The 22954-nt window shown below is 39.5% G+C and overlaps 1 protein-coding gene across 1 annotated transcript; it reads left to right on the top strand.

Annotated features, from left to right (window-relative positions):
* The first annotated feature begins 2719 nt into the window (after positions 1–2719).
* On the top strand, positions 2720–9264 carry CLEC12B (C-type lectin domain family 12 member B). Its single transcript, XM_027543527.1, has 6 exons — positions 2720–3013; positions 4793–4891; positions 6544–6762; positions 7270–7424; positions 7827–7942; positions 8956–9264. The coding sequence occupies exons 1-6, from the start codon at positions 2803–2805 to the stop codon at positions 9104–9106; spliced, it is 951 nt and encodes a 316-aa protein (XP_027399328.1). The 5' UTR covers positions 2720–2802; the 3' UTR covers positions 9107–9264.
* The last annotated feature ends 13690 nt before the right edge of the window (positions 9265–22954 follow it).

Below are 22954 nucleotides of genomic sequence, written 5' to 3'. Positions count from 1 at the left end.
ATCTCTTGAAGAATTTTCCACAGTTTATTGTGATCCACACAGTCAAAGGTTTTGGCATAGTCAATAAAGCAGAAATCAATGTTTTTCTGGAACTCTCTCGCTTTTTTGATGATCCAGAGAATGTTGGCAATTTGATCTCTGGTTCCTCTGCCTTTTCTAAAACCAGCTTGAACATCTGGAAGTTCATGGTTCACATATTGCTGAAGCCTGCCTTGGAGAATTTTGAGCATTACTTTACTAGCGTGTGAAATGAGTGCAATTGTGTGGTAGTTTGAGCATTCTTTGGCATTGCCTTTCCTTGGGACTGGAATGAAAACTGACCTTTTCCAGTCCTGTGGTTACTGCTAAGTTTTCCAAATTTTCTGACATACTGAGTACAGTACTTTTACAGCATAATCCTTTCTCTCAGAATGAAATAATGCTATTTTCAGCAACGTAGTTGGACCTAGACATTGTTATACTGAGCGAAGTAAGTCAGGCAGAGAAGGAGAAATATCATGTGGCATCCTTATATGCAGAGTCTGAAAAGAAATGATACAAGTAAACTTACTTACTAAACAGAAAGAAATTCACAGAGAATGAACTTATAGTTGCCTGTATACACTACTATATTCAAAATGGATAACCAACAGGGACCTACTGTGTAGCACATGGAACTCTGCCCAATGTTATATGGCAGACTGGATGGGAGGAGAGTTTAGGGGAGAATGGATAGTGTATATATATGTATGGTTGAGTCCCTTCAATGTCCACCTGAAACTATCACAGCATTGTTATTTGGCTATGCATGCATGCTAAGTTGCTTCAGTCATATCCGAGTCTTTGTGACCCTATGGACTGTGGCCCACCAGAGTTCTCTGTCCATGGGATTCTCCAGGTAAGAACACTGGAGTGGATTGCCATGCCCTCCTCCAAGGGATCTTACAGATATATGGATTGAACCCATGTTTCCTGAGGCTCCTGCATTGCAGACAGATTATTTACTGCTGAGCCACTGGGCGGGTGGGGGGTTCGGAATTCTGCAGGCTGGACTGGAGTGGGTTGCCATTCCCTTCTCCAGGGCATCTTCCTAACCCAGGAATTGAACATGGGTCTCTTGCATTGCAGGCAGACTGTCTGAGCCACCAGGGAAGCCCAATCGGCTATTCCCCAATACAAAATAAATAGTTAAAATTTAGGACCACCCAGATAATACAGGATAATTTCCTCTCTCAAAAATTCGTTATCTTAATCACATTTGAAATGTCCCTTTTGCCATGTAAACTACCCTATTTAAAGGTTCTGAGGACTAGAATGCAGACATCTTTTGGGGGCTTTTCTTCTGCCTACCACAGGTTCTTAACAACAATTTACTTTCTTGTATAAATGAGAATGTTTTAAAAAGTTTGATGGGATTGGAAATACACAGTCCTCTAAGAACTGTTAAATCTGATGATTGTTGCTACTAAATGACAAATCACACATGTGGTGTGCTATTTTTTCTCATATTCACCCCCAAAAAACAGCCAGAATGCTTTCTATATAAATTGTCAGCTCTTTATTGCTCATTGGGGTATTGCTGAAACCTATAGTCCCAGCTGTGGATTAACTTCAGTTTTTGTGCAGTTGGTTTATTTCAGTTTTATTGGAAACACTTTTTCAGAGCATTTTTAGGCCTAAGAAAAGATATAGGTTGGTTATTTCATCAATTTTTTTTTAATGAAATGTTAAGTAAATTGTAGCTGAAAGAGAAACCCTCGAGAGGCATAAAAACACACTGACCATTTCCCCATTATCAGTGTTCCTTATGAATATCCAGCACTACCCATCCCTGTGGTTTCCCCAAACTCTATCTTCTGATTTTTTGTACCTAGAAGACCACGTTTTCTATAGGAATTTCACCTGTCCCTCAACAATGACTGTGGGCTGCCGTTGGGCTAAAATCCAAGCAAGCAAACACATTAAAAACAGAAACAAAAGCATTTTCCCATGGGCCAGCCTCATTCTGTCCCTAACCTGCCTGCTTTTTTCACTCTCCTAAGCATCAAGCAATCATTTTAAAAATCTTGTTCTAAGTGTTAGCTATTATATAAAGGAGCATTATTCTGTTAAGAACATAGTCATGTAGGAAGGAAACTCCCATATAATGTCCCATTTCAATAGCTGTTCATTTTTCCTCTGAGCCTATTGCCAACACCAGCTGTCGGTCTGTCTCTCACCAACATTTTTTTTTTCTTTAATCAGCAGCCATATATGAGTGGTTTTCAACTGTACAGCTCTTCCTGTCTTGGTATGTGTAACTACAGAGCTCTTGCTGTCTTATGTGTGTCTCCTTGATATCCCATATGAGTGAGGGTAAACCAAGATCCAGGACTTCACTGATGGTTTAGTGGTCAAGACTCTGCAGTTCTACTGCAGGGGGACATGGATTCAATTCCTGGTCAGGGAACTAAGATCTCACATGCACAAAGCACTTCCAAAATATATTTTTTTAAAGAGCAAGTAAATCAGATTCACAGGATTAGCTGACCTTAGACACAAGTGAAGAGGACAACCTGTGTCATTATTAAGACACTCAGAGAAGCCTGAAATGGAAACATTCAGTCCCCAGGCTCTGTGCTGAGAATCATGGGAACTTCCCCACAAAGCCATCATCCCTGCTCCACTTCCAAGTATCCCTTCTTTGTTTCAGCAAGAAACAATGCTGAAGGAGCAGTGAGTTGAGATCTATAGTATTTTGATTGCTAAAGGCAACAGTTGCTTTGTCTCACTTTTTCTGCAGAAAAACTGGTCTTCATTCCGTCCTGATGGGGGGATGGTGGGATGTGTCTTGTGTCAGTTGGGTGTGGACATAAGAACTCCCAGCCTTGCAAAGAACATTGTGTTCCCGGGTCTGATGATATTGAAACATTAATTACCCAAAGAGCAGAGCTTTCTTCTACAATGTCTGAAGACGTGACCTATGCGACACTCACGTTTCAGGATTCTGTTGCAGCAGGAAATAATCAGGATAGAAACAACCTAAGAAAAAGAGGTAAGGGTTCAGAGATGGCAAGATGTGATCTTGGGGGATGGACACATGTTAGATACCCTGAGGTGCTGGCTTTGACATTGATGCTGTTTGAGAAGTCTGCTTTGAAATTTTCAAAATGGAGGCAAAGTTGGAGAAATTTTTGGTAGAGTGGTGTGCTTTACATTGAGGAGGAAATATGTGGCTTCCAGGACTTTTTAAAATTGGGAAATATTGCTGTGTGTCACCAAGCTCTGTGTTATAGTGAATTATTTCAGCTGAAGATGCCAGAGATTGAGTTTGGGGACTGAGATTTCTTTTTATAAATGTAGTCCTTGATGTTTATACCTCGTGAGAGATGCCAAGGGAAATATCCTTTTACAATCCAGTTTGGAAACTTCTAAACTAGAGAAGTCAGAGGGATTTTTTTTTTTTTTTTTTTTGTAGAGTTATCTGAACTTTATCTGAAAAGATAAACTGGAGGATGAGTGAGGTAAAAATAGACAAGAGCTTGCTTCTGTCTTATAAGTACTTACAAATTTTCAAAGGGAAGTTGAAATTCCCAGTATAATTAGTCATGCTGAATCAATGTTGATATGTGTATAGTATTTTATATACACGATATCATGCTTTCATCAAACTAAAATTATGAAAGACATGGAACAATAGTAGTACTTTCTCTGAAGTATTAGTGACAAAACTGAGCTGAAAAACATTAAATGACTTAACCAAATTCATGCAATTGTTACGTGGTAGAGTTGAGACTCAGTTCTTATCCTCTGCTCATTCTCTCGTACCAAATGGAAAGAAATAGCTGTTTCTGTGATCAGGAATCCAATTTAATGAATCAGACTACATCCTTTACATTCAGGAATCTGCTGATGGTTTAGGACAGTTTGTTGTCCTGAGTCATCTACAACATTCTCCTGCTTTTTAGCTTTGTTTTCATTTTAAGCATGTATGTGTATATATGTGTATGTGCGGTTTTGGGGATGAGATACAAAAAGATGATAGGATAGATTTTTCATGTGTCTAATAAAAGTGGTTATGCATTTATGTTTTGTTGTTAAAAAAATCTAATACTTGAGAAAAAGGGAGTGGTGAATATGGTGCATATGTCAGGGCACCTGGAGATTGCCTTCATCTATCTGAGACACTAAGCTAGATGCCCCTGGATCCAGAATTAAGGAATAGGAAGGTGAGGTAAGTATAAAAACTATATATATATAATATATATACATACATATACATATATGTATACATACATATATATAGGTAAGATATTACATTTTGAAGAGTTATCCTCTGGCTTTGTGGTCTGTTCTGCTGTTGGTAGGTTATCTTGTATATTCACTCATTCTCTCGTTCAGTATCAATTCATTATCTACTAGGTGAAAAATAGTACACATAGTAGATATAGGCAGAATTCACAAAACACCTGCCTTGTGGAGGTTTGCAGTTCTAAGGGTTTCTTCCATTGTCGAGATCATCAGAGGATTTTCCACAATATCTCATTCATGAATTCAGTCATCTTGAAGAAGAAATATGTGTGGTGATGTAAAACAAAAGCCTGAAAATTAGGAGACTCTTAAAGCAACGGAGGATGGTGGAGAAAAAAAAATGGAGAACTGTGGCAGGGCCCTTGTTTTGTATCATTTTAGATATTTTGGAGATAGAGGATTTGAAGAAGCAAGAGAGAAATTTTAATATCTGGATGGTTGTTAAGTAGGAGAAGTAAACAACTCAATGTGTAACAACCACAAGGCAGTTCTGTTTGCTAATCTTTGTGTTGGCTTTTTTCAGGGTATCCAGCTCCATCCTCTATATGGCGTCAGGCTGCCCTGGGTCTGCTAACTCTTTGTGTGATGCTGCTGATTGGGCTGGTGACCTTAGGAATTATGTGTAAGTGTGCTTGCATCAAACTCAGGGCAAGGGGTTAGGAAATATAGCTGTAAACTATATAAATTTAGATTGGATTATATTAATATGATGGGTGCTAGCATCATAAACCCTTTAATACTTTCTGCCACCTCAGCTATCTCTCATTCTCTATGCCTCCAAGATAAACCTGAACATTATGTACTTCATTGTTATGAGGATTTTGCCCTGAATACATGGTTTTCTCTTGACAAACTAGACTATGAAGACAATTTTTATTTTTCTATTCTTTTTTCTTTTTTTTTTCTAATTTTATTTTATTTTTAAACTTTACATAATTGTATTAGTTTTGCCAAATATCAAAATGAATCCGCCACAGGTATACATGTGTTCCCCATCCTGAACCCTCCTCCCTCCTCCCTCCCCATACCATCCCTCTGGGACGTCCCAGTACACCAGCCCCAAGCATCCAGCATCGTGCATCGAACCTGGACTGGCAACTCGTTTCCTACATGATATTTTACATGTTTCATTGCCATTCTCCCAAATCTTCCCACCCTCTCCCTCTCCCACAGAGTCCATAAGACTGTTCTATACACCAGTGTCTCTTTTGCTGTCTCGTACACCGGGTTATTGTTACCATCTTTCTAAATTCCATATATATGCATTAGTATACTGTATTTATGTTTTTCCTTCTGGCTTACTTCACTCTGTATAATAGGCTCCAGTTTCATCCACCTCATTAGAACTGATTCAAATGTATTCTTTTTAATGGCTGAGTAATACTCCATTGTGTATACGTACCACAGCTTGCTTATCCATTCATCTGCTGATGGACATCTAGGTTGCTTCCATGTCTTGGCTATTATAAACAGTGCTGCGATGAACATTGGGGTACATGTGTCTCTTTCCCTTCTGGTTTCTTCAGTGTGTATGCCCAACAGTGGGGTTGCTGGATCATAAGGCAGTTCTATTTCCAGTTTTTTAAGAAATCTCCACACTGTTCTCCATAGTGGCTGTACTAGTTTGCATTCCCACCAACAGTGTAAGAGGGTTCCCTTTTCTCCACACCCTCTCCAGCATTTATTGCTTGTAGACTTTTGGATCGCAGCCATTCTGACTGGTGTGAAATGGTACCTCATAGTGGTTTTGATTTGCATTTCTCTGATAATGAGTGATGTTGAGCATCTTTTCATGTGTTTGTTAGCCATCTGTATGTCTTCTTTGGAGAAATGTCTATTTAGTTCTTTGGCCCATTTTTTGATTGGGTCGTTTATTTTTCTGGAGTTGAGCTGTAGGAGTTGCTTGTATATTTCTGAGATTAGTTGTTTGTCGGTTGCTTCATTTGCTATTATTTTCTCCCATTCTGAAGGCTGTCTTTTCACCTTGCTAATAGTTTCCTTTGATGTGCAGAAGCTTTTAAGGTTAATTAGGTCCCATTTGTTTATTTTTGCTTTTATTTCCAATATTCTGGGAGGTGGGTCATAGAGGATCCTGCTGTGATGTATGTCGGAGAGAGTTGAAATAAAAAGGCATCAGTTGTGTTTTTTCCGTGATACCTGATTAGAGACTACTAATAAATATTAAACCTAAGCAATGTTTCTGTGTTAAGAGAATTATCTACAGCTGTCATAAAGAATGGAAGGATATATATGAGTTTGTCTTCTGTCTTGGAGTTTTGCAGATGTCCAGCGAAATTAACTCAGATTCAGACAAACTGACTCAACTCCAGAAAATCATCCACCAACAGCAGGACAACTTATCCCAGCAGCTGAGCAAGTACAGGAACTTTCCTGTGGAGGAGGAATTTCTCAAATCACAAATCTCCAGTCTATTGAAGAGGCAGGGACAAATGGCCATCAAACTCTGCCAAGAGCTAATCATTCATACTTCAGGTAATCAGGATTTGCTGACCAGTCAGATCAAATCTGTTGCTCTGGTTTAGATTGATGATGTGCAGCACATCAGAATACGAGAGGGTGTTACCAATGACTTCTAATGATGCTGCCATAAATTTACAGAAGACCAGGGAAGATAAAAAGTTTTTCTCTTTTTTTTTAAACATGGAGGTGAATTTGGGAAACATCTTGGGATGATATTAATCTGGATATTTCAGCTCCTCATTTTATGAACTATTTTTAGGTGATCTTGTTGTTATAAGGAATTAAAAAATATAACTGGTATTTCTGGGGCCAGAAGACTGAGCCCTGAAAAGAGTATTTCAGTTACCATTGTCCCAACACATAATATTGGATGACTTTATTTCCAGGGGCTCCTAAAGCGGTTTGTTTTTAGGGTTGCTGGTTTTGAAGCCCTATTGTCAATTTGAATGATTTATTTTCCAGGTCCTGGTCTCTCCAAAGTTGTTGAGTTTATGCTACTGGGTGTAATTTCTTTTTCAGACCACAAATGCAATCCTTGTCCTAAGACCTGGAAATGGTACCAAACCAGCTGCTATTATTTTGCAGTAAATGAGGAAAAAACCTGGCCTAACAGTAGAAAAAACTGCATGGACAAGAACTCCACGCTGGTGAAGATAGACAGCCTAGAAGAAAAGGTCAGGTTGAATCTCCTTCCCTGGTTAGAGAAATTATTCATGTATTTGAAAGTAAATAGAATTTCTGAATCACATGGTAGGAATTCAGTGCATTTTGAGTAAGAATTGGGCTTCCCTGGTAGCTCAGCTGGTAAGGAATATGCCTGCAATGCAGGAGACCCCCAGTTGATTCCTGGGTTGGGAAGATTCCCTGGAGAATGGAATGGCAACCCACTCCAGTATCTGGCCTGGAGAATTCCAGGTCACAAAAGAGTCGGACACAACTGAGGGTCTCAAAGAGGGACATGACTGAGCAACTTTCACTTTCACTTTTCACATGAATTCGATGAATGGTCCCATCTCTCTTACTTCAGCAAACAGGAATGTGCCCCTCACAGAACTTTTTCCTGTTTTCTCTTTCAGGATTTTCTGAGGTCACAACCATTACCCAAGTTTCCTTTCTTCTGGTTGGGACTATCTTGGGACCCATCTGGCAGAAGTTGGCTTTGGGAGGATAGCTCTAGACCCTCTCCATCCTTGTAAGTCTCTAATTATTGGGGAAAGAAACAAGCAAAAGATATTAAAAATGGAATGTAAAGAAAATAAATGTGAATTATAAGAATTATACATCTAGATACAAAAAAGTACAACCTCCAACAAGAAGAGAGCTTCATTAATAGAGATGGAAATGAGGAGGACTTCATTTCATGTGTGAGATAAATTCATGGCAGGACACTGAATTCCATCTATTAGTTTAAGCTTATTTCTCTATTTAACAAACACAAGTAATACTTATGATGTTAAAACTATTATTATCCCTATGATAAAAGCACTGTTATATTCCCATTTTATAGATTAAAAAATTATCATAGAGTAAACAAAAGTGTACACATCGCAAGTAAGATTTAGTGAGCTAAGCCTTGAAGTGAGAAAAGAATATTATAGTGTAGTACAGATCATTTGAATAAAAGCAGTCCAGGGCACATGGAAGATTTAGACATGATCATCATTTTCTGATGTCATTACTTAAGAATTATCATCAATTCTTTAGCAGAAGAACTAGGAACCAATATCAGAACTACATCTATGTTGTCATTCATTTCCTCTAACCCCTGTTTTATTCTCTTTTCACTCCCCACGTATGTATAAATATATACAAAATGATATTTGTACATAGTAAAATGTAACGTATTTTTATACAGAATGTGATTGTATTTTTCTGTTTTTCTTCAGAAAGTTCCAGAGTAAAGGAATTCTAGTTCTTTTAATGTATAATCTGCATGGGGTAGTTTCTATCATGTTATGGAGAAAATAGAAATTCTCAACTCCTGATTTAAGCTTACTTCTTAAATAATTCTATCTGAGATCATGAGTAATTGGAAATTTTTAAAAACTCAAATATGCAAGCTTTAGGGATTTTTATGGTTGCTGGCCACAGAAGTCCTTCAACATTCACACGCATGAGTTTCATTGTCAGGGAAGCTGAAAACAATGAATTGTGGTCGATTCAAAGGTGATATTTGTAATTAATTTAAAATTGATTCTTTTTCAGATTTAGTGCTTATGAATATGCTCAGATCAATGAATCCAAGGGATGTGCCTATTTTCAAAATGGGAATATTTATATATCCCGCTGCAGTGCTGAAATTTCTTGGATTTGCGAGAAGACAGCTGCATTAGTGAAGACTGAAGACTTGGATTAATATGCTTCCTCCAAGATGTAAGGGACTTATGATTAAGGTGATATGAGGAAGGAAAGAGCTTTACTATTAAAGGGAAAAAAAAAAACAGATTAAATAGTGACTGTCTGTATATTTAAACCATCAGGCAACAGGCAAATAAACTTGCTACACAGAACACATTACATGTCATTGTCTGATGCCTTCTGATCTGATGTTCTTGTTATTTCATCTCAAGGTCACTGGAAACCTACAGGAACGGCTGTTCTATGACCATCTTCAATCTCAGACTCATTTCACTCAATTTCCTTTCTTTCAAATAACAGACTTTTCTTGCTTTGTTGTTAAATATGCCCAAGTGAACAGGGGCGATGTGTAAATATTTAACAGCCAGAACTGAGACAGGCCACAGCAGTGGAACAAGGTCCAGGAAACCCTGTTGTGACAGTTGCTGATTCATGTAGAAATCTGGGGGATCCTGGAGAAGGGATGGGCTTCCTAGGTGGCTCAGTGGTAAAGAATCCAGCTGCCAATGCAGGAGACAGAGGTTCGATCCCTGGGTCGGAAAGATTCCCTGGAGAAGGAAATGGCAATCCACTCCAGTAGTCTTGCCTCATAGTTCAAGTAAACAGGTTTACTAATTCTCATATAAGACTGAAATGGAAGTCTCATATACACAGATTTAAAAAGCAACTTTATCATTTCTTTTTAAAAGTAGCCTACTGTCACTGTCATTCCCAGAAAGATAAAATTATTCATTGAAGGTCAAAAACTCTGCACTTGACCTCCATACACTGGCTTTTTCTTTATTCTCATGGGAAAGCTAGTTTCTTCTATTGTTCCTCTCCAGAGAAATATCTGCTATTAATAATTTTGATATCTTTGTTGGCTAGTTTGTTTGCAAAAAGAGGTTACAGTTCTTTTCCTTGAAATCTTGTGTCTTTTAATTTTTATTTCGTGGACTCTCTTTCATATTCACTAAAAATTACTATTTTTGTTTCTGACCTTGGAGTGACTCTGAAATTTGATCAGATTCTATTGCTCATAGTCCTCTCCCTGCTGGCCTGCTATCATCATGTTATCCCTGGCAGCCTCTACAGCGTAGGAGTAAATCCAGAGGTTTTCTTGAGGATATATTAGCTTCTTGTGTCAGAATAGTTTATCCCTCATTGCTTTTTATGATAGCTTGGCATATGAGACACAGTGTGTCTCAAGAATCTCAACCAGTCTCTCTCTCTCTGTCTACTATATCTTTTTCTCCTGCCCTGGTTAGAACTCCTGGGAGCTATTACACGCACACACACACACACACACACACACACACACACTGCCTTGGGAGAGCCCAATTTTGTATTTATTTTGGATAACTCTTTCCTCATTGAATAATTACATGATTTCCAAACCTGTCTTCACACCAGATTTATGTGGAGAGTCCCCTTAGAACTTTACATTTATTGATTTATTTGTTTCTCACAATAACCCTAGGGCCTCCTGGGTGGCACTAGCGGTAAAGAACCTGTCTGCCAACACAGGAGATGCGGGTTTGATCCCTGGGTCTGCAAGATCCCCTGGAGATGGCAATGGTAATCCGCTTCAGTATTTTTGCCTGCGAAAATCCATAGACAGAGGAGCCTGATGGGCTACAGTCCATGGGGTTGCAGAAGAGTCAGACACAACTCAGCAACTAAATAACAACAACTCAGTGAAGGAAGTATCCCATGTAGAAATTGTTTTTTGGAAAATGTTTGACATAACTTAGTCTATTCACTGGAGAAGGCAATGGCGCCCCACTCCAGTACTCTTGCCTGGAAAATCTCATGGACAGAGGAGCCTGGTAGGCTGCAGTCCATGGGGTCGCTAAGAGTCGGACATGACTGAGCGACTTCACTTTCACTTTTCACTTTCATGCATTGGAGAAGGAAATGGCAACCCACTCCAGTGTTCTTTTTTTTTTTTTTTTTAATATGAAAAGGTACGTAGTTGCTTTATTCATAATCATCCAAAACAAGAAACAACCAGAATATCTTTCAACTGGGAATGGATAAGCAGGCTGTGGTACATTCACACAAAGGAATACTATTCAGCAATTTTAAAGGATCTGATATTGACACAAGAAACAATCTGAATATGTCTAAAATGCATTCTGCTAAGTGGCTACATACTGAATAATTCCATTTACATGGGAAAAGGCATAATTACAGAACAGAAAACAAATCTGTGGCTGCCTGGGCTGGGAGTGGGTGGAGGGCTTGATTTCTTTGGTTAAGGAACTGGTTATAGTTACAAAAACAGACACAGAATTTGTCAAAATTCACAGACTATAGACTAGAAGGGGCGCAATTTACTGTCTATAATTAAACCTTAAAAATGAGAAAAGTAAAAAAATCAGGGAGTGATAAAGAAAGGGCTTTGGGTGGAAAGAGAGTAGTTAAAAGAAGTACTGTCGAATGAGCAGGAGAAAGGAGGTGGGAAGAGGACAGTAGAGGAGGAGGAAATGCTGCCTAGTATGCATTTGAAAAGTGAACAGGACTCTTCCAGGTGGGCAAGGGTGGGGAGAGCATCATCGTCCCAGGTGATGTGACTCGCAAAGGCACAGATCTGTGAGTCTGCAGTGTGGGTACAGGGTTGCCACCAGCATAAACAGTTGAGCCTCAGGAAGAAGGTGAGAGGGGATAGATCATGGTAGGCCTTAGTGGTTTTGGCCAAGGGTTTGGAACTTTTTTTTAATTTAATTTTATTTAACTTTACAATATTGTATTGGTTTTGCCATATATCAAAATGAATCTGCCACAGGTATACATGTGTTCCCCATCCTGAACCCTCCTCCCTCCTCCCTCCCCATACCATCCCTCTGGGTCTTCCCAGTGCACCAGCCCCAAGCATCTAGTATTATGCATCGAACCTGGACTGGCGACTCGTTTCATATATGATATTATACATGTTTCAATGCCATTCTCCCAAATCATCCCACCCTCTCCCTCTCCCACAGAGTCCAAAAGACTGTTCTATACATCAGTGTCTCTTTTGCTGTCTCGTATACAGGGTTATTGTTACCATCTTTCTAAATTCCATATATATGCGTTACTATACTGTATTGGTGTTTTTCTTTCTGGCTTACTTCACTCTGTATAATAGGCTCCAGTTTCATCCACCTCATTAGAACTGATTCAAATGTATTCTTTTTAATGGCTGAGTAATACTCCATTGTGTATATGTACCACTGCTTTCTTTTTTTTTTTTTATAATTTTATTTTTAAACTTTACAATATTGTATTAGTTTTGCCAAATATCGAAATGAATCCACCACAGGTATACCCGCGTTCCCCATCCTGAACCCTCCACCCTCCTCCCTCCCCTCCCCTCCCTCTGGGTCGTCCCTGTGCACCAGCCCCAAGCATCCAGTACCGTGCATCGAACCTGGACTGGCGACTCGTTTCATACATGATATTATACATGTTTCAATGCTATTTTCCCAAATCTCCCCACCCTCTCCCTCTCCCACAGAGTCCGTAAGACTGATCTATACATTGGTGTCTCTTTTGCTGTCTCGTACACAGGGTTATTGTTTCCATCTTTCTAAATTCCATATATATGCGTTAGTATACTGTATTGGTGTTTTTCTTTCTGGCTTACTTCACTCTGTATAATAGGTTCCAGTTTCATCCATCTCATTAGAACTGATTCAAATGTATTCTTTTTAATGGCTGAGTAATACTCCATTGTGTATATGTACCACTGCTTTCTTATCCATTCATCTGCTGATGGGCATCTAGGTTGCTTCCATGTCCTGGCTATTATAAACAGTGCTGCGATGAACATTGGGGTACACGTGTCTCTTTCAATTCTGGTTTCCTCAGTGTGTATGCCCAGCAGTGGGATTGCTGGATCATAAGGCAGTTCTATTTCCAGTTTTTTAAGGAATCTCCACACTGTTCTCCATACTGTACTAGTATGCATTCCCACCAACAGTGTAAGAGGGTTCCCTTTTCTCCACACCCTCTCCAGCATTTATTGCTTGTAGACTTTTGGATCGCAGCCATTCTGACTGGCCTGAAATGGTACCTCATAGTGGTTTTGATTTGCATTTCTCTGATAATGAGTGATGTTGAGCATCTTTTCATGTGTTTGTTAGCCATCTGTATGTGTTCTTTGGAGAAATGTCTATTTAGTTCTTTGGCCCACTTTTTGACTGGGTCATTTATTTTTCTGGAATTGAGGTGTAGGAGTTGCTTGTATATTTTTGAGATTAGTTGTTTGTCAGTTGCTTCATTTGCTATTATTTTCTCCCATTCTGAAGGCTGTCTTTTCACCTTGCTAATAGTTTCCTTTGTTGTGCAGAAGCTTTTAAGTTTAATTAGGTCTCATTTATTTATTTTTGCTTTTATTTCCAATATTCTGGGAGGTGGGTCATAGAGGATCCTACTGTGATGTATGTCGGTGAGTGTTTTGCCTATGTTTTTCTCTAGGAGTTTTATAGTTTCTGGTCTTACGTTTAGATCTTTAATCCATTTTGAGTTTATTTTTGTGTATGGTGTTAGAAAGTGCTCTAGTTTCATTGTTTTACAAGTGATTGACCAGTTTTCCCATCACCACTTGTTAAAGAGATTGTCTTTAATCCATTGTATATTCTTGCCTCCTTTGTCAAAGATAAGGTGTCCATACCTGTGTGGATTTATCTCTGGGCTTTCTATTTTGTTCCATTGATCTATATTTCTGTCTTTGTGCCAGTACTATACTGTCTTGATGACTGTGGCTTTGTAGTAGAGCCTGAAGTCAGGCAGGTTGATTCCTCCAGTTCCATTCTTCTTTCTCAAGATAGCTTTGGCTATTCGAGGTTTTTTGTATTTCCATACAAATTATGAAATTATTTGTTGTAGCTCTGTGAAGAATACTGTTGGTAGCTTGATAGGGATTGCATTGAATCTATAAACTGCTTTGGGTAGTATACTCATTTTCACTGACATGGTATATTTCTCCATCTATTAGTGTCCTCTTTGATTTCTTTCACCAGTGTTTTATAGTTTTCTCTATATAGGTCTTTAGTTTCTTTAGGTAGATATATTCCTAAGTATTTTATTCTTTTTGTTGCAATGGTGAATGGAATTGTTTCCTTAATTTATCTTTCTATTTTCTCATTATTAGTGTATAGGAATGCAAGGGATTTCTGTGTGTTGATTTTATATACTGCAACTTTACTATATTCATTGATTAGTTCTAGTAATTTTCTGGTGGAGTCTTTAGGGTTTTCTATGAAGAGGATCATGTCATCCGCCAACAGTGAGAGTTTTACTTCTTCTTTTCCAATTTGGATTCCTTTTATTTCTTTTTCTGCTCTGACTGCTGTAGCCAAAACTTCCAAAACTATGTTGAATAGTAGTGGTGAAAGTGGGCACCCTTGTCTTGTTCCTGACTTTAGGAGAAATGCTTCCACTTTTTCACCATTGAGGATAATGTTTGCTGTGGGTTTGTCATATATAGCTTTTATTATGTTGAGGTATATTCCTTCTATTCCTGCTTTCTGGAGAGTTTTTATCATAAATGGATGTTGAATTTTGTCAAAGGCTTTCTCTGCATTTATTGAGATAATCATATGGTTTTTATTTTTCAATTTGTTAATGTGGTGTATTACATTGATTGATTTGTGGATATTGAAGAATCCTTGCATCCCTGGGATAAAGCCCACTTGGTCATGGTGTATGATCTTTTTAATGTGTTGTTGGATTCTGTTTGCTAGAATTTTGTTAAGGATTTTTGCATCTATGTTCATCAGTGATATTGGCCTGTAGTTTTCTTTTTTTGTGGCGTCTTTGTCAGGTTTTGGGATTAGGGTGAGGGTGGCCTCATAGAATGAGTTTGGAAGTTTACCTTCCTCTGCAATTTTCTGGAACAGTTTGAGTAGATTAGGTGTTAGTTCTTCTCTAAATTTTTGGTAGAATTCAGCTGTTAAGCCGTTTGGACCTGGGCTTTTGTTTGCTGGAAGATTTTTTATTACAGTTTCAATTTCCGTGCTTGTGATTGGTCTGTTAAGATTTTCTATTTCTTCCTGGTCCAGTTTTGGAAAGTTGTACTTTTCTAAGAACTTGTCCATTTCTTCCACATTGTCCATTTTATTGCCATATAATTGCTGATAGTAGTCTCTTATGATCCTTCGTATTTCTGTGTTGTCTGTTGTGATCTCTCCATTTTCATTTCTAATTTTATTGATTTGATGTTTCTCCCTTTGTTTCTTGATGAGTCTGGCTAATGGTTTGTCAATTTTATTTATCCTTTCAAAGAACCAGCTTTTGGCTTTGTTGATTTTTGCTATGGTCTCTTTTGTTTCTTTTGCATTTATTTCTGCCCTAATTTTTAAGATTTCTTTCCTTCTACTAACCCTGGGGTTCTTCATTTCTTCCTTTTCTAGTTGCTTTAGGTGTACAGTTAGATTATTTATTTGACTTATTTCTTGTTTCTTGAGGTATGCCTGTATTGCTATGAACTTTCCCCTTAGGACTGCTTTTACAGTGTCCCACAGGTTTTGGGTTGTTGTGTTTTCATTTTCTTTCATTTCTATGCAAATTTGATTTCTTTTTTGATTTCTTCTGTGATTTGTTGGTTATTTAGCAGCGTGTTTTTCAGCCTCCATATGTTGGAATTTTTAATAGTTTTTCTCCTGTAATTGAGATCTAATCTTACTGCATTGTGCTCAGAAAAGATGCTTGGAATGATTTCAATTTTTCTGAATTTACCAAGGCTAGATTTATGGCCCAGGATGTGATCTATCCTGGAGAAGGTTCCGTATGCGCTTGAGAAAAAGGTGAAATTCATTGTTTTGGGATGAAATGTCCTATTAGATATCAATTAGGTCTAACTGGTCTATTATATTGTTTAAAGTTTGTGTTTCCTTGTTAATTTTCTGTTTAGTTGATCTATCCATAGGTGTGAGTGGGTATTAAAGTCTCCCACTATTATTGTGTTATTGTTAATTTCTCCTTTCATACTTGTTAGGATTTGTCTTACACATTGCGGTGCTCCTATGTTGGGTGCATATATATTTATAATTGTTATATCTTCTTCTTGGATTGATCCTTTGATCATTATGTAGTGACCTTCTTTGTCTCTTTTCACAGCCTTTGTTTTAAAGTCTATTTTATCTGATATGAGTATTGCTACTCCTGCTTTCTTTTGGTCCCTATTTGCATGGAAAATCTTTTTCCAGCCCTTCACTTTCAGTCTGTATGTGTCCCCTGTTTTGAGGTGGGTCTCTTGTAGACAACATATGTAGGGGTCTTGTTTTTGGATCCATTCAGCCAGTCTTTGTCTTTTGGTTGGGGCATTCAACCCATTTACATTTAAGGTAATTATTAATAACTATGATCCTGTTGCCATTTACTTTATTGTTTTGGGTTCAAATTTATACACCGTTTTTGTGTTTCCTGTCTAGAGAATATCCTTTAGTATTTGTTGGAAAGCTGGTTTGGTGGTGCTGAATTCTCTCAGCTTTTGCTTGTCTGTAAAGCTTTTGATTTCTCCTTCATATTTGAGTGAGATCCTTGCTGGGTACAATAATCTGGGCTGTAGGTTATTTTCTTTCATCACTTTAAGTATGTCTTGCCATTCTCTCCTGGCTTGGAGAGTTTCTATTGAAAGATCAGCTGTTATCCTTATGGGAATTCCCTTATGTGTTATTTGTTGTTTTTCCCTTGCTGCTTTTAATATTTGTTCTTTGTGTTTGATCTTTGTTAATTTGATTAATATGTGTCTTGGGGTGTTTCGCCTTGGGTTTATCCTGTTTGGGACTGTCTGGGTTTCTTGGAGTTGAGTGATTATTTCCTTCCCCATTCTTACCTGGAGAATCCCAGGGACAGGGCAGCCTGGTGAGATGCCGTCTACGGGGTCGCACAGAGTCGGACACGATTGAAGCGACTTAGCAGCAGCAGTAGCAGCAGTCTATTCATTGATCTTGTTTGGATGAGCTGTCATTATCTTTACAGAACTTTTCTTTAACATTTTTTCCCATAATTTTGTCAATTACAGTCTAGGTTTTCCTGCTCTGGTAGCAACTCTTATGTATTTTTCTACTCTTGGGCCTCTGCTCCAGGAAGCTATGATTCTACTTATCCGTCTCTTCAATTTTATGGTATGGTGATTTGCCCTGTGACCGCGGTTCTCTGATGGATATAAGAAGGGTTGCTTACTTTTAGTTTTTTTTTTTTCTTAAACTTGTTGTGTGAATGGGCATGATCATGTCTAGACTCCTTACGTGTCAGACTAAAAACCACAAATATGTAATTTATTGTGTAATCTTAAAAGATAAAGGCAAAAGGAGAAGTGGACAGCAGAGGATAAGATGGTTAGATAGCATCACTGACTCAGTGAACATGAATTTGTGCAAACTCTGGGAAACAGTGAAGGACAGAGGAGCTTGGTATGCTATAGTCCATGGGGTTGCAAAGAGTTGGACATGACTGAGCGACTGAACAACAACAACTACCATTTCTGTGATTAGAGCATGCTCATTGATTGACTGGCTGGATAATGAATAAGTAAGTGAATACAGTAGGAGTTAAGTAAAAAAAGAAGCAACTAGAGTCATATATGACAACATGTTTTTATTCCTTTAAAAATATAAAATGAATCCAGAAAATAATCACTTTAGCTTTTTTTTTTTTTAATATGTAGGATTCCTCAGCAAATAGTCTCTAAAATTCTGAGATTTCTATGTAGAAAATTTAATGCTATATGTTCTTGAGAATAAGCACTTAGAGGGTAAGACAAGCAACACTGGATAAAGGTAAAAGTTCATCCATACAACACAGTTGAGGATTAGGCCTCAGCTGATGAAGGTGAAAGAGGAGAGTGAAAATGTTGGCTTAAAGCTCAACATTCAGAAAACGAAGATCATGGCATCTGGTTCCATCACTTCATGGCAAATAGATAGGGAAACAGTGGAAACAGTGTCAGACTTTATTTTTTTGGGCTCCAAAATCACTGCAGATGGTGACTGCAGCCATGAGATTAAAAGACATTTACTCCTTGGAAGGAAAGTTATGACCCACCTAGACAGCATATTAAAAAGCAGAGACATTACTTTGCCAACAAAGGTCTGGCTAGTCAGGGCTGTGGTTTTTCCTGTGGTCGTGTATGGATGTGAGAGTTGGACTGTGAAGAAGGCTGAGCGCCGAAGAATTGATGCTTTTGAACTGTGGTGTTGGAGAAGACTTGAGAGTCCCTTGGACTCAAGGAGGTCCAGCCAATCCATTCTGAAGGAGATCAGCCCTGGGATTTCTTTGGAAGGAATGATGCTAAAGCTGAAACTCCAGTACTTTGGCCACCTCATGCAAAGAGTTGACTCATTGGAAAAGACTCTGATGCTGGGAGGGATTGGGGGCAGGAGGAAAAGGGGACGACAGAGGATGAGATGGCTGGATGGCATCACTGACTCGATGGACGTGAGTCTGAGTGAACTCCGGGAGTTGGTGTTGGACAGGGAGGCCTGGTGTGCTGCGATCCGTGGGGTCTCAAAGAGTCAGACACGACTGAGCGACTGAACTGAACTGAATTGAATCCTATAGGGAGGAGAAGGCAATGGCACCCTACTCCAGTACTCTTGCCTGGAAAATCCCATGGACGGAGGAGCCTGGTAGGCTGCAGTCCATGGGGTCGCGAAGAGTTGGACATGAATGAGCGACTTCACTTTCACTTTTCACTTTCATGCATTGGAGAAGGAAATGGCAACCAACTTCAGTGTTCTTGCCTGAAGAATCCCAGGGACGGGGGAGCCTGGTGGGTTTCCGTCTATGGGGTTGCACAGAGTCAGACAATGACTGAAGCGACTTAGCAGCAGTAGCAATCCTATAAGGAACTCTGGAGCTAAGCTGGTCCTTCAAATTTGCATCTCTGGAAGCCAGAAGGCTGAATCTTTATACCCCACACCTGTTACCTTGTCCATTCATTTGATGTAGGCTGTCCCTGAGAAGGGTGACTCACTTTGGCAGACAGCAATTCCCAGAAAAAGACTCAGCATAGAATTCAGTTGCTAACCTTCTCAGTAGCTTGGGAAGTACATCAGTCCTGATGGGAGAATCTTGGTAGCAAACCAGAGTACTTGCTGTACTCACTGCTTGATTTGCTTGATTAGTATGTGACTTTCCTTTACCAGCCCCTCCAGTGTCCTATCCAGTCTCTTTTCTTGATGAAACTCACAAAAAATTAGTGGGACAAACTACACTCCCAATCGTTGCAGCCTGTCCTGAAACGGCAACTAATATTCATCACCTTCCTATCCCACTACAATTCTAGTTCCATGACCCTTGACAACACCTTGAACTAGACCAGACATTTCACCTGGTAGGGTGACCAAGGTACTCATCACTAAGGGGTTTAAGCCCCTGTATATAATACCCCATTTCTACTGAACTTACCTATTTTCTGTCAAAACTTAACAGGGGACTATCAAGAGATATCTAGTGGATCAGCTTGGAGTCAAATACATGCTTCACTTCCAGCCTTAGGCAACAGCCCTACATTCTCCTGATAACCAGGATTAATGAGTCCTGTTAGGACTGTGACTCATTTTCTTTCCTGCTGGGCTCCTGGCATAAGAAATCCAGAGGAGCAGACATAGCTTAAAATTTTATGAGATTCTCACCGTGTTGCCTGAGTTTGCACTCAGGAAACCAGAGCTTCTGACAGATCCTAAAATGGTGAGGACATAAGCACAAATTCCCCTTTTACTAGCATAATCATGCATTTCAGAAAAGGAAATAATCAGACCTTTCAGAAAATACTAGTCTCTGGCTCTGAACCTATACTAATTCCAGGAGACCCATAACATCATTGTGACCCACCAGACAGAGTAGGAGCTTAGGGAGGTTAGGTGATCAGTGGAGTTTCAGTTTAGGTCCATCTCACTGTGGGCCCAGTGTTTCCCCAAAATCTATTCTGTGGTTATTTCCATTTCCAGAATGTACAATTGGAATAGATTGGCTGGCAGAATTCCCCCTTACCAGGCATTTGGTCCTGTCCAAAACATCCATAAGACCCATACTGAAAGGTCTTTGATACTTGGTCATACTGAAAGGTCTTTGATACCTGGTCATATTTGGTCTTGTCTAAAACCATTTCTTTCAGTCCAGTGTTTCTCATGATGTACTCTGACTATAAGTTAAATAAACAGGGTGACAATATACAGCCTTGACGTACTCCTTTTCCTATTTGGAACCAGTCTGTTGTTCCATGTCCAGTTCTAACTGTTGCTTCCTGACCTGCATATAGGTTTCTCAAGAGGCAGGTCAGGTGGTCTGGTATTCCCATCTCTTTCAGAATTTTCCACAGTTTATTGTGATGCACACAGTCAAAGGCTTTGGCATAGTCAATAAAGCAGAAATCGATGTTTTTCTGGAACTCTCTCGCTTTTTTGATGATCCAGAGAATGTTGGCAATTTGATCTCTGGTTCCTCTGCCTTTTCTAAAACCAGCTTGAACATCTGGAAGTTCACGGTTCACGTATTGCTGAAGCCTGGCTTAGAGAATTTTGAGCATTACTTTACTAGCATGTGAGATGAGTGCAATTGTGTGGTAGTTTGAGCATTCTTTGGCATAGCCTTTGGGATTGGAATGAAAACTGACCTTTTCCAGTCCTGTGGCCACTGCTGAGTTTTCCAAATTTGCTGGCATATTGAGTGCAGCACTTTCACAGCATCATCTTTCAGGATTTGGAATAGCTCAACTGGAATTCTATCACCTCCACTAGCTTTGTTTGTAGTGATGCTTTCTAAGGCCCATTTGACTTCACATTCCAGGATGTCTGGCTCTAGGTCAGTGATCACACCATTGCGATTATCTGGGTCGTGAAGATCTTTTTTGTCCAGTTCTTGTGTTTATTCTTGCCATCTCTTCTTAATATCTTCTGCTTCTGTTAGGTCCATACCATTTCTGTCCTTTATCGAGCCCATCTTTGCATGAAATATTCCTTTGGTATCCCTGATTTTCTTGAAGAGGTCTCTAGTCTTTCCCATTCTGTTGTTTTCCTCTATTTGTTTGCATTGATCCCTGAGGAAGGCTTTCTTATCTCTTCTTGCTATTCTTTGGAACTCTGCATTCAGATGTTTATATCTTTCCTTTTCTCCTTTGCTTTTCACTTCTCTTCTTTTCACAGCTATTTGTAAGGCCTCCCCAGACAGCCATTTGGCTTTTTTGCATTTCTTTTCCATGGGGATGGTCTTGATCCCTGTCTCCTGTACAATGTCACGAACCTCATTCCATAGTTCATCAGGCACTCTATCTATCAGATCTAGGCCCTTAAATCTATTTCTCACTTCCACTGTATAATCATAAGGGATTTGATTTAGGTCATACCTGAATGGTCTAGTGGTTTTCCCTACTTTCTTCAATTTCAGAAATATCAATAGTCTAGTGGTTTTCCCTACTTTCTTCAATTTCAGAAATATCAATAACCTCAGATATGCAGATGACACCACCCTTATGGCAGAAAGTGAAGAGGAACTCAAAAGCCTCTTGATGAAAGTGAAAGTGGAGAGTGAAAAAGTTGGCTTAAAGCTCAACATTCAGAAAACGAAGATCATGGCATCCAGTCCCCTCACTTCATGGGAAATAGATAGGGAAACAGTGGAAACAGTGTCAGACTTTATTTTTCCGGGCTCCAAAATCACTGCAGATGGTGACTGCAGCCATGAAATTAAAAGACGCTTACTCCTTGGAAGGAAAGTTATGACCAACCTAGATAGCATATTCAAAAGCAGAGACATTACTTTGCCAACAAAGGTTCGTCTAGTCAAGGCTATGGTTTTTCCTGTGGTCATGTATGGATGTGAGAGTTGGACTGTGAAGAAGGCTGAGTACCGAAGAATTGATGCTTTTCAACTGTGGTGTTGGAGAAGACCCTTGAGAGTCCCTTGGACTGCAAGGAGGTCCGGCCAGTCCATTCTGAAGGAGATCAGCCCTGGGATTTCTTTGGAAGGAATGATGCTGGAGCTGAAACTCCAGTACTTTGGCCACCTCATGCGAAGAGTTGACTCATTGGAAAAGACTCTCATGCTGGAGGGATTGGGGGCAGGAAGAGAAGGGGACGACAGAGGATGAGATGGCTGGATGGCATCACTGTCTTGATGGACATGAGTCTCAGTGAACTCTGGGAGTTGGTGTTGGACAGGGAGGCCTGGCGTGCTGCGATTCATGGGGTCGCAAAGAGTCGGACATGACTGAGTGACTGATTTGATCTGATCTGATCTGAAAACCATTTGGCATGAACAAAATATGTTCATGGGCTTTTTGAGTAGCTCAGCTGGTAAAGAATCCATTTGCAGTGCAAGAGACCTCAGTTCCATTCCTGGGTCCAGAAGTTCCTCTGGAGAAGAGATAGTCTACCCACTCCAGTATTCATGGGCTTTCCTGGTAAAGGATCCACCCACAATATGGGAGACCTGGGTTTGATCCCTGGGTTAGGAAGATCCCCTGGAGGAGGGCATGGAAACCCACTCCAGTGTTCTTGTCTGGAGACTCCCCAAGGACAAAGGAGCCTGGTGCACTACACATGGGGTCACAAAGAGTTGGACATGACTAAGCACAGCACAGCACAAATATGGTCATGGACATTTCGGATAGGAGGAAAATGTCAAGAAACTTTTTGCATGGACCAGATGTCTCATGGACCTTTTGGCAAGGATCCAATGTGTGCTAATCTCCTGACCTGCAAAGCTATTTCTGGGACTTTCGGTATACTGACCCTAGCCATCAATATGCATACTCCCTGGTATGGTTTTCTTCTAGATCCCTTAGTATATTTTTTGTTTTTAGAGAAACTAGGTGTTCCTTGGCCCTTTTAGGCTATCCTGTACCTGTGTATCAGGGTGTAGAGGTGAGGCTTTCCTT

The sequence above is a fragment of the Bos indicus x Bos taurus genome, chromosome 5, assembly GCF_003369695.1.
Source record: "Bos indicus x Bos taurus breed Angus x Brahman F1 hybrid chromosome 5, Bos_hybrid_MaternalHap_v2.0, whole genome shotgun sequence".
In the NCBI taxonomy this organism is placed as follows: Eukaryota; Metazoa; Chordata; class Mammalia; order Artiodactyla; family Bovidae; genus Bos; species Bos indicus x Bos taurus.
This window is presented reverse-complemented; position numbering and strand designations above follow the sequence as displayed.

Coding starts and splice junctions, on each gene's coding strand:
- CLEC12B (XM_027543527.1), top strand. CDS start 2,803: ATGTGTCTTGTGTCAGTTGGGTGTGGACATAAGAACTCCCAGCCTTGC. Junction 4,892..6,543: donor GGTGACCTTAGGAATTATGT/GTAAGTGTGCTT, acceptor TCTGTCTTGGAG/TTTTGCAGATGTCCAGCGAA. Junction 6,763..7,269: donor GCTAATCATTCATACTTCAG/GTAATCAGGATT, acceptor TTTCTTTTTCAG/ACCACAAATGCAATCCTTGT.